This window comes from Phaenicophaeus curvirostris, chromosome 22 (genome assembly GCF_032191515.1).
Source record: "Phaenicophaeus curvirostris isolate KB17595 chromosome 22, BPBGC_Pcur_1.0, whole genome shotgun sequence".
Lineage (NCBI taxonomy): Eukaryota > Metazoa > Chordata > Aves > Cuculiformes > Cuculidae > Phaenicophaeus > Phaenicophaeus curvirostris.
This window is the reverse complement of record NC_091413.1, coordinates 878,296-888,950: the sequence shown is the minus strand read 5'-3', so window position 1 is coordinate 888,950 and position 10,655 is coordinate 878,296. Positions and strand designations below refer to the sequence as shown.

The following is a 10,655-nucleotide window of genomic DNA, read 5'->3' as shown; positions in this document are numbered from 1 at the left end:
TCAGCGTCCGACACGGGCCGCGCATGCGCAGAGTGCGCAGACCGCCCCTCAGTGCGCATCCCCCACCCTGCAGACCGCGCATGCGCGCTTCCCCCTCACCCCCCCCCCCTCGGTGCGCATGCGCGGTGTGTGCCGCCCCTCGGGGACGGCGGCGGCCATGGCGGAGGCGCTGAGGGCGTTCCGGGTGCGGCTGCCCCGGTCCGCGCAGAAGCTCGGGCTGGCGGCCGCGAGTCTCCCTGAGCTGCTGCGGAAGAGCTGCGAGACGCTGGGGGTACGGGAAGGGGCCGGGGGCAGCGGCGCGGGGCCGGGTCCGCGGGCGCCCCCCCCTCACCGGCGCGGGGCAGGTTCCCTTGTCAGGCAGCCGGCTGTGCCTCTACGAGGACGGGACGGAGCTGAGCGAGGGCGGCTTCCGAGAGCTGCCCCACAACACCGAGCTGGTGCTGCTGGGGCCCGGCGAGACCTGGCGGGGCTGTGAGTGCGGCGGGGGGGACCGTGATCGGCGGGGGTGGGGGGGGACTCCACAACCGGTGGAGCTGGGGGCAGGAAGGGGACGAGACCATAACGAGGGAAGGGGAGGGAACGGGGGGACGAGACCATAAATGAGGAGGGGGGGGAAGGGGGGAAGATCGTAATCAATAGGAGGAGAAGGGGGGGGACCACACTGAGTGGGAGTGGGGATGCTGGGAAGGGAGCTACAGCCAGGGTAAGGGGGGTCGTGGGGAGGGGAGTGCACCTGGGGGAGCAGGGGGACCCTAAAGCCAGTAGGTGGAGGCGACAGTGGAGACGACAGCTGGGGAGAGGAGGAGCATGGGGGGGGGCACAGTGGGCTGAGGATACCAGAAGTGGGGAGCAGAGGGGACTCCAGTCATCTGGAGGGGTAGAAAAAGAGAGACCACAACCAGTGTGGATGGGCCAAAAGTGGGGTGGGGGGGCAGTGCCCAGGTCCAGCCATGGGTCCTGTGGAAGCACTGCCTTGTCCGCAGGTGTCAGCGACATCGAGCAGCTCCTAGGCATCTTCTCCACACATCCTTACGCTGTGGTGGAGGTAGCGAAGATGCTCCTTGCCAACGAGCAGGCGCCGGTTAGGCTGCGGCTGCTGGCAGATCTCATCCACAACCTGAGCGAGAACAGCCAGGCTGAGAGCAAGGAGCAAGACCCGTCCTGGTTTGAAGGTGTGTGGAGCGGCACCAGCCTTGGCCTGCCTCAGAGTCACTTGGGGCATTGTACTGCCTTTAAGGAAAAGTGCTTTAAAAATCTGGGAGTCCTTCTGGCTCAGGGTATTATTTATCACTCCCATTAGCATTTGAGCTTAAGTGTCTTTGCATATTTTCTCTCAGTAAAGGGTAGAAACCTCATTCTTCCCTATTGCTGTATCCAAGATTGCTCTAGAGTACATTTTTCCCCCTTAACAGAGGTCCTTTAATGATTTGTTAATAGCATATTGATATTTTGCATCTAGCTGACCTTTCTTTAAGTTTTTTTTATGCTTTCCTTGCAAGTCCCCTTCTATTCCAAAGCTATTGCAGTTCTTTCTGGACAATTCCATTTTCTTGTCCCAATGTCTTGCTGTTTCACGTATGTGCATTAAAGAGAAATGTTTAAGAACTGTAACATCAGCTACTGCTCCACAGTAAATGCTCTGTGCGGTCCTTCTCAGGGCTAGAAGCAGAGTAGTCTGGAGCCAGTAAAATGAAAATGGGCAAGAAAAAGAACATGTGCCTGCTGAGTTTGTGAAAAACAGAGGTAAATACCCCATGAGGCAGAAGCAAGACACTCACAGCCCTTGGTTACAACACAGTCTTAACTGCCTTTAGGTCTGCACTCTCGTTTTAAGAGCAAGTCAAGCTACATGCGCTACAGCTGTGAATGCAGAATACGAGGCTACCTGAGAGAGGTAAAAGTTTCTGTTGAAGTAACTTCCTTTCACGCTGCTGGTAAAAATGATTCTGTCAGCACATTCATAACAGTGTTACAGTACAGCATATGATTGGAGAAAACAGCCCCAGGTTGCTGTAGGCACCAAGGAATAACTGGGTTTGTTTTTTCCTGCTCCCCTAGGTTAGTAGTTTTACATCCAACGTTAATCCTACAGCAAGAGATGCATACAAAAGGATAGTTGACCTGATGTCAGATAAACTGAAATCTGAAAAATACAACGGGTGCTACTTTGACAGAAGAGCGGAGGAGGCCGCACGCCTGTGCACTGCGGAGGGGTGGTTCTCCTGTCAGGCAAGTTGATCTTGGTTCCAACAGCAGAGGTGTGACTTGGGGTGACACAGCTTTCAAGGCAGGAGATGGTTCCTTGGGTGCTGGCGTAGAGAAAGCATGGAGTTTAGGGGGTGACATCAGAGCATGTGTGATCTTTGTTGGGTAGAGCTGGGGCAAGCAGCAGTGCACCTCTTGTCACTCCTCTCACCGCAGCCGTCTTATTTTACCAGGGACCCTTTGACACAGACAACTGCCCGTTCAGGCATTCGATTAACCCCTACAGCAACAGGGAGAGCAGAATTCTCTTCAGCACCTGGAATCTCGATCACATGTACGTATAAAGTGTTAATCCAAACGAACCTGCTCTGTGCCCCTCATCTCAGACAGGAAAGGTGCAGCTATGGAGTCTTTAACCCGTGCTGTGCAGTCAGCTCTGCTAGGGATGGTGCACAGTGACGATGCTTGGATCCTGCAGTAACATAAAATCCTGAAGGCGGATGATAATGCCATCTCTCACTAGATGCCTTATTCTGCTCAGATTTCCTTTGAATGGAAACTTACCCTTCCTCACCACGTTATCCGTTGCAAAGGTGCCTCTCAGACCCGCTCTTGCGTGTTGTGCGCTTGGGAAGCAAATGAGATTGGCCCAGCTGATTTCCTTGGGAAAAAAATAAACCTAAACCTAGTTATGGCAAAAGAATTCAGATTCCGCCTGGCTCTGAAAGGAAGAGGGAGACTAGATTATTAAGAACAGCCTTTTGATGGCAATATTGTTTTCTCTTTTGTGTTCTGAAGAATAGAGAAGAGGCGTGCTATTGTCCCAGAGCTAGCAGCAGCTGTCATAACACGAGGCAGAAGAGAAGTGAACTGGGAATACTTCTATCAGCTGCTGTTTACCATGAAGAATTTAAAGCTTGTCCATATCGCTTGCCATAAGAAAATCACTCATCATCTCGGCTGTGATGAAACTAAAATTTACAATAGGAGGGAAGCCCAGGAGACTTCACAGCACTGACGCTGGAAGTGACTCCTGTTTTCCTCAATCCTGTCACATGGAGCATCTTTAAATAGCTCTGGTTTCTTAAAAACTTACTGAAGAGTCCCTGGGAACAGAGACGCGAGTAATTCAGCTACAGTCTCTCAAAGTTTACATTCATATTGTGCCTAATTCCATTCTCCTGCCTTCTCACTGCAGCTGGGAGAGAGTGAGGCCAGAGGCAGATGATGGTCACGCCCTGCGATCCCTCTTGCCCAGACAAACATGGCCACAGAACTTAGTGCAGAACTGAGACTGGGACAAAACATTTCCTAAAACCCAACCTGAGGGGCTGTAGGTTCACCTTTCTCTGAACGCTTAAGCCAAACAAAGAATACTTGAGGATAATTACTTTGCCCTCAGCTTTTCCAGGGAGGCAACCACTGCATTCCAGTGTGCTAAGGGGTGATGCAGGGACAGGGCTTCTGGCTCTCCTATACCAGAACACCTGCACCCATCCACCACCATTTCCTGCTGCTTTACATGTGGGTCTCCGACAAGGAAGCATGAGGCCCTGGCGTATCTTTGCTTTTGCCACCTGTGTTCTTGGCCATCTTTCCCACTGAGTTCCCTCCCCTTTCAATCATTTCTGCCTCTTCAGCTCAAATTTGATGCAATAGAAGCAGTGGGACTGTACAATCATGTTTACCTGCCTCTTCAGGGAATTGCTTTTATGAAAGACCACCTACCTCGGGACAGAATTCGAGAGAATTTTTACTTGAATTTTTTTAACTATCAAGTTATTGCAATTGGATTTTTAGGGACTGCCAGTATAAATGGAATTTTTTACAATAAAAGAATTACTGCCATCTTTGCGTGTCTGTGTGTAGAGGCAGAGGTGCCCGAGTGGTTGATCAGCTGTCATGGAGCACTGGTCCCTGCTCTGTAAATAACACCACTCATTTCTAGGGCAGAGCTTTGTTTTCTCCCAGGTTGCTGCCCTTCTTTCTTACCTACCTCAGCAAATCCAGCTTGTCCACAGAGAGCTGTGTTAGGGCAGTATTGCTGCGAGCCGTAACTTACTCAGAAGTGCAGAAGCATTGCTATGGAGAGAACTTTTAAATGACAAATTCTATCCCCCCTCTCTCAACCATTTCAATGTGAAAAGTAAGCAGATATGTTTTATGTACAGGACTTAATTCCACTGCGCTGAATCGATCCTTCCAGCATGCCTTACTGAATGCCCACTATCCATAACCAAGGTGGGAACGCTGCACTTGGTTTTGGCATCGCAGCCAGGATTCTGATGACAAACACAATATCGTCTGTACAGCACACACTCTACCAACTGGAAATCACCACTTTGCACAGTGCTGAAATGAAAACAAACGTGTGTGAAAATATATGTGCTAAAAAGAGACGGTAGCAAATACAGCATGAGGCAAGCTGGGGGAGCTGCTCCAAGATGGAGTTGTGCTGAAAAACATGAATATGCTATTAAAATATTAGATTTGGAGTGAAAAGGAGCCAAGGAATGTGGTTGACAGAAACAATGCATTAGCTGGAGTGGAAGTGTGAAGAAATTAACATGTCATGCATATGCAGTGTGTTTGGTTTACAACTCTTGAATGTTTAACAGACTGTAGCTGTAGAAATTAATATTTATTTAAACCATCTGCTGATAACATTTTCTCTATTTTTAGAAATGTAGAAGAAACTATAACATTAAAGATCTGGAAGCTTGTTGCATAGTCACACTTTCAAAGAAGCATTATAAACACAGGGCGGGTTAACAGTTCCTGAGATCAGCTGGGGTCATGCATTATTTCCTAAAACACAGGCCAAAATGCCAAATCTGGTGGCCTGACCCCATATTCTGAGCAGTCGGTGCTCATTTGGGTCTAATACTGAGACTCTTTATGCATTCGTTTAGAGAATTCCTATTCCTAACCCATGGAATTCACTGAAAATGCTGCACAAGCTGCATCCTGTGACTGTTACAAAAGGGAATGCTTACTCTGGGCTGGCGGGAGAGGGAAGTGCTCAGCTTCACGTGGTGGTGGTTGAAGGAACTGATGTGAGATAAAAATACGAGATTAGTAGCACTGAACTCAAATTGACACCCATGCATTTAGTTTTGCCAGCAGAACTGCATTTTAGAGGTTTGGTGCATTCTGGTTTCAATGTAAACAGTGGAACGTGACTTGCACACCAGAGGCTGGTGTCCCTCATTGTGATCAACCAGCTGTGTAACCAACCGGATACCGCAGTGCCAGACATTGCAGAATTAAAAGCAAAAGGACCTCGTTCCAATATAGTTCGCTGGGCTATTTTTAAAAAGGGAATGAGACCAAATGTTCACTTTAGATATGGGCTCAAATTTATAGAAACACAGTGAGAACTTCTGCTTTCCCTGTTTTTTCTTAAATATTCGTGATAAATAACAATTTACTGCCAAATCGCTGAAAATTCAGTCAATCTTGCCCCAGGTTACTGTGGGAAAGTACTGTATATGGCAGTTCCAGAAAAACAAACTCAACTAGTTCTTCTCTCTCTGAGAAAAGGGAAACACAGACTCCTCATCTTAGTGGGACAGCCAGCCACCATAATGTGGTGCAAAGAAAAAGAGAAAAGCTTTCATTTGTTTACAGTTTGTTGTTAGACAACATCCTCCTCCTCCTCCTCTTCCTTCGCAATGAAATGCTGCTTTCTGAACTCTCGCCTGCTCATTGCTGTCCTCGGGAGTGGAAATGCTGGGAGATCCTTTAAGAGAAAAAAAAACTCATTCAGGAAAGTCTGTTGTCACAAATGGAAGACATCCTACCTTTGCAGCAGTTCACAGGCTTCCACACCAAACACAGGATGCACCAACAGGCATCTCCGCATGCAGAAGCGGTGGCATAAACCCATGGCTAAAGGCAGAGGAGCTCCTAGGGGAGCCTGCCTGAACCAGTAATGGCTCACACTTCAAGTGAGGGCTGGCATTCCTGCAGGCTTGAGCAAGATTCAGAGAGAAGGAAGCACTCCATGAATGAATCCTTACTACTCCCACTAAATACCAAGCCTGACTCCTACTAAACACACATCCTCATGAAACTCCTGAAAGGAGAAGGCATCACTTGCCCAAAGTTATCCAAGGGTACAGGCAGCCCTGGGATTTGAATGTAAAGCTCTGGCCCTTGATCCAAAAGCAGAGGTTGCCAGAAACCAGCTTCCACCCTAAATAATTACAATCATCACAATTAAGACTCGATGACCAGTGAAAAACTATTTTGACAGAACAACACTGCGTCTTTATGAGTAAAAATATCTGTCTTATGGAATTGGAATAAAAATATAAACAAAAAAGATCTCACATGTGAAATTAGCGTGCCTTGGCAATTAATTTCACCCCTGAGACAAATAATTCTATCTCGGGGACAGGGTTGTGCCTCCAGATGGTCAGGTTTCCCCACGGTTTTGGGGCTGGCCTGCTTCTGTTTGAGGATGCAAGGCTGAAGTGGAGCAGAACTGAATCTGTAGCATGAGCAGACCGTCTCTTCTTACCTGTATGAACCCAACGTCTCCAAAGAACCGGTCCACTGGCATTGGCTGGTTGCTGTCCTCATCGAGGAAAGCACTGTGGTCTGGCTGTACCGGCTTCTTCGGGAGAGCTGCCTCCTCTGAGCTGGACCCATCTGAGCATACGCTCCCATCGCTGCTCTCCTCTTTGCTGCAGGCACTGCTCTGCAGCTCTTCAGCACTGCTCATTTTTGGTGGAGCATCACTTGATTTCACTGCACATGGCTCGAGGGAAGCATTCTGCTCCTTTTCCTGTTTTTCTTCATTGGGTTCTGGAACGCTTTCATTTTTTTTCTGTTCAGTTATATTGTGGTCTCCTGGGTCTTCTGAACGTTCATCCCCATCAGATGTTTTAGGAGGTTCCAACGCCACGAGATTTTCACTTCCACACGGAAGTCCTCCCAGTTCGGATTCTACAGGACTGCTTTTGTCACATTTTAGCTTCTTCAGGGGCTGTCTGTCCGCTGCTTCACGTGAAGACGACTGTTAGAAAAAAAGATAAGACCCTAAATCTTACTTGAAATAAATAAATATAAAATCCCCAGATCTTTCTAGCTGCAAGGCGGGACGTGGAACCGCAGGACTCCATCAAGCCAGCGCTCATCAAGGACTGCGCCTTCACCCTCAGCTGCATATAAATAATTAACAGGCAAATAATTAACAGATAGTGCAGGTGAGAAGAAGGAAAGAGGAGCTGGCGGCCCTCACCTGGGGAAAAGCCACTTCTCAGAGCACGAACCAGCGCAACCGTGGCCTGTTTCCTTAGGGATCCAGGGGGAATGATTCTGAGCAGGAATAAATCCCAACGGGAATGGCTCCCAGTACTAATGACGGCACGGGAAAGACTCTGAGCAGGAATGACTCGAAAAGGGAAAGACTGAGCGGGCACGGCTCCGAGCGGGACTGGATCCGAAGGGGAACGGCTCCGAGGGAGCTCCCGGGGGCTCCCGCTGCCGCCCATACCGCCCCCCCCGCCCCCCTACCGGGCTCGGGGAGCGCTCCGGGCCGCGGGCCTCCGCCAGGCCGGGCCCCCGCCGCGCCGCGCGCCGGGCCGCCGCCATCTTGGGACGCGCCGCGCGGGCGCCATCGTGTGGGGCGGCGCCGCAGCGGCCCCCGTCCCGGCCCCCGTCACTGTCCCTGTCCCTTCCCCAGCCTCTGCCGCGTCCCCCGTCCCTTCCCCAGCCTCTGTCCCTTCCCCCGTCCCCGTCCCTTCCCCAGCCCCTGTCCCAGGCACGGCCCCTGACACAGCCCTTTACACGTCCCCTGTCCCTTCCCCAGCCCCTGCCTCAGCGCCTGTCCCAGCCCCAGCCCCTGTTAAGCTCTTCCTCCCTTTGAAAATTATAAAATCTTGAGTACGTGTGCCGAACAGATGTGTTTTCATCTCCGCTCACCTCCCTGTGCAGTCTCTCCCTCTCTCAAACACAAGGTCAGACTGAGCTGGAGCCAGCTCCAACGAGCAAGGAATTTGGCTGCTGTGAAGTTCATAACAACATTAAAATTAGTCCTTGGAAAGTAATAGAATATGCATAAGATTTCTGGGGAAATTTATACATATGCATGTAAGTGAGAAATACATTCTGTAACAGCTCGTCTCTCGCTACACAGGATTGATGGAAATCCTTCCCTCACGTTGCCCAGGCCTGCACTAAAAGGATGCTTGCTTTCTATAACTCTAAAACAAGTCTCAGAGAGTTTGTGTGTTGGTATTCTCAGCATCACAGCCCCAGCCTCAGCCACACCCTCACAACCCTGAGCTATGTCCTCAGGGAGCCTCACCTTAAAATAAGCTTTAGCAAAAGGAAAACAGAGCTTGGTTCCAGATCTTCTCCATGGGCTGCTGCCTGGGGGGAAAAAACCAAAAACCAAACAAATTCTGCTCGATCTCTGTACGGGTTATAAACATTTCAGATCTCCTGCTCCCCATTGTGTTTTCCTTCTGGAGCAATGCTGACTCTGGTCGTCAGATGTGCATTTGGGGAGTTATTATTCAGATGTGCCTCTTCGTTCATTTCCCCAGCCCTCAGGGAGCAAATTATGTCAGTAACTCAAATCCCTCTTTATCTTCAAGGACTCTGCCGACAGCAGATGGATTTCTGTGTAGCAAAGCAACCTTCCAGTTCCTAAAGGAGGCCCACAGGAATGCTAGAGAGGGACTTTTTACAAGGGCATGTAGCCAAAGGACAGCCGGGTAGTGGCTTTTAACTGAAAGAGGGGAGATTCAGGCTGGACCTGAGGAAGAAAGCCTTCACCATGAGATCAGTGAGGCAATGGCACAGGTTTCCCAGAGAAGTCATAGATGCCCCATCCCTGGGGGTCTTCAGTACTAGTCTGTAAGGGGCTTGGAGCATTCTGGACCACTAGGAGGTGTCCCTGCCCATGGCACGGGGTTGGAAATGGATGGGCTACAAGGTCCTTTCCAACTCCTGTCATTCCATAATGCTATGAAACCAACCCAGTACCTTGATTTAAGTACACAATTATCTCCCTTCCTTTACTTGGGAAGGTGAGGTAGCACACTTGCCTGTTTGGAGAAGTTGTAGTTACTGGTACCCTGATGGTCTGCAGCAGAGAAGGGACAGCATCGTCCACTGTGCTGGAGCCCAGGGGCTCCATCTGTCACAGTAAACTACAGCTCTTTCTTCATTAATTCAGTGCCTTGAGCACCCCGTGGGGATTTTCATAACCCTGTCCGTCTGAGGGCACAGGAGCTTGTTTCTGTACAGCAGCCTTTAACGCTCTGGTTCATCACAGAGCCATACCACCGGTCTCTGTGGTCTGAGGATATTACAGGTGCTCCTCAATCCACCCGAGCTGATAAAGCGCTTGTCCGTTCATCCTGGCCCTAAAAGACATCAACAACAATTTAAATTGCAGAAATAAGCGGCAAGACTGTACCTATGGGATTACTCAAGTAAGACTTCTTTTCTCAAAGCATAAAGTCTCACAGTTAAACCGCTGTGGTTCGGAGGCAGGCCTGATATGTTGTTCTGCAATTTCTCTTCGTGCTCAGGGGTCCTTCTGTGCTTTGTTCTCTGGCTGAGATAATTCATATTCTCCTCCAAAAGCATTTCAACTGCTCCACTCTCTCACAGTGTTGTTGCTTGCAGCCACTGAATACAGATGATTGTTTTTATTAGGCAGTGAAAACTTACACTGTCTCGTAAACAGAAGAGGACTAGAGCTGACTGAAGAACAGCATTTCTGCAGCTGGAAAACTTGGTTGATGTTTTAATTTCTGCAACAAACTGAAAATAGGAAGGAAATTTTCATTTTGAAAGTGTGGATAAATGCTTTTCACAACGCTACATGTTTCTCATTCTTTCTTCTGCTTTGTAAAACTGGCAAGTGGTGAAGGCAGGGGTAGTTGAGCCCTAAGCAGCCTCGTGTACTTCCATAACCCAGCACAGACACAGGCTCACAATCCTGGGCAGCTCCTGCGGGTAGATACACGACCACAAGTGCCTGAGACAGTGCAGCGTGGCCTCCAACGCTTGCAAGGAACAAAGCACCCTAGGCAGGTGAAGCCTGGATGCCACGGCTCCCGTGCAGAGCTTTTGTCCTGCAGTTGCCACATTCTGTCCTGTAACCACATCACTTGTGGTGAAGAGCTAGCAGGTTCACAACTGCAGATGCTGTTGACTTTTCTAGAATGTGGCTGATCCTTCTCTGAAAAAACAAGTGTGATGTAGCGCAGAGAGCACCCCAGGAGTGGGAAGCAGGAACACAGATCCCCTTGAGACCAGTCCACATCTCAGCAGCCAGCAGTCTTCTGAGTGACTTGAACGGCTACACAGGGACCACAAACAGCCAAGCAGCCCTTAAAGAGAACCACAGCAGCACAAACTATTTACATTAAATTCACATTTCCACATAAAAGAGGGCTTATTTTCAACACTATTAAAAAGTGGTT

At 49.4% G+C, this 10,655-nt stretch overlaps 2 protein-coding genes across 2 annotated transcripts; one reads left to right on the top strand and one right to left on the bottom strand.

Annotated features, from left to right (window-relative positions):
* Positions 1–148: 148 nt before the first annotated feature.
* Positions 149–4,053, top strand: DFFB (DNA fragmentation factor subunit beta). Its single transcript, XM_069874523.1, has 7 exons — positions 149–271; positions 345–471; positions 984–1,172; positions 1,815–1,894; positions 2,059–2,229; positions 2,439–2,539; positions 3,004–4,053. Exons 1-7 carry the CDS (start codon positions 158–160, stop codon positions 3,221–3,223), a joined length of 1,002 nt encoding a protein of 333 aa, XP_069730624.1. The 5' UTR covers positions 149–157; the 3' UTR covers positions 3,224–4,053.
* A 778-nt stretch (positions 4,054–4,831) lies between these two features.
* C22H1orf174 (chromosome 22 C1orf174 homolog) lies at positions 4,832–7,806 on the bottom strand. The gene is made up of 3 exons (XM_069874475.1): positions 7,729–7,806; positions 6,731–7,228; positions 4,832–5,947 (listed from the first exon to the last, which is right to left on the bottom strand). Exons 1-3 carry the CDS (start codon positions 7,804–7,806, stop codon positions 5,843–5,845), a joined length of 681 nt encoding a protein of 226 aa, XP_069730576.1. The 3' UTR covers positions 4,832–5,842.
* Positions 7,807–10,655: the final 2,849 nt, after the last annotated feature.

What these genes read in the sequence shown, in the direction of transcription:
- DFFB (XM_069874523.1), top strand. Translation starts at nt 158, where the DNA reads ATGGCGGAGGCGCTGAGGGCGTTCCGGGTGCGGCTGCCCCGGTCCGCG. An exon ending in CGGCGAGACCTGGCGGGGCT is followed by an intron (nt 472 to 983) that starts GTGAGTGCGGCG and finishes CCTTGTCCGCAG; the next exon opens with GTGTCAGCGACATCGAGCAG. An exon ending in ACCTGGAATCTCGATCACAT is followed by an intron (nt 2,540 to 3,003) that starts GTACGTATAAAG and finishes TGTGTTCTGAAG; the next exon opens with AATAGAGAAGAGGCGTGCTA.
- C22H1orf174 (XM_069874475.1), bottom strand. Translation starts at nt 7,806, where the DNA reads ATGGCGGCGGCCCGGCGCGCGGCGCGGCGGGGGCCCGGCCTGGCGGAG. An exon ending in CGGAGCGCTCCCCGAGCCCG is followed by an intron (nt 7,229 to 7,728) that starts GTAGGGGGGCGG and finishes TTTTTCTAACAG; the next exon opens with TCGTCTTCACGTGAAGCAGC. An exon ending in GAGACGTTGGGTTCATACAG is followed by an intron (nt 5,948 to 6,730) that starts GTAAGAAGAGAC and finishes TTTCTCTTAAAG; the next exon opens with GATCTCCCAGCATTTCCACT.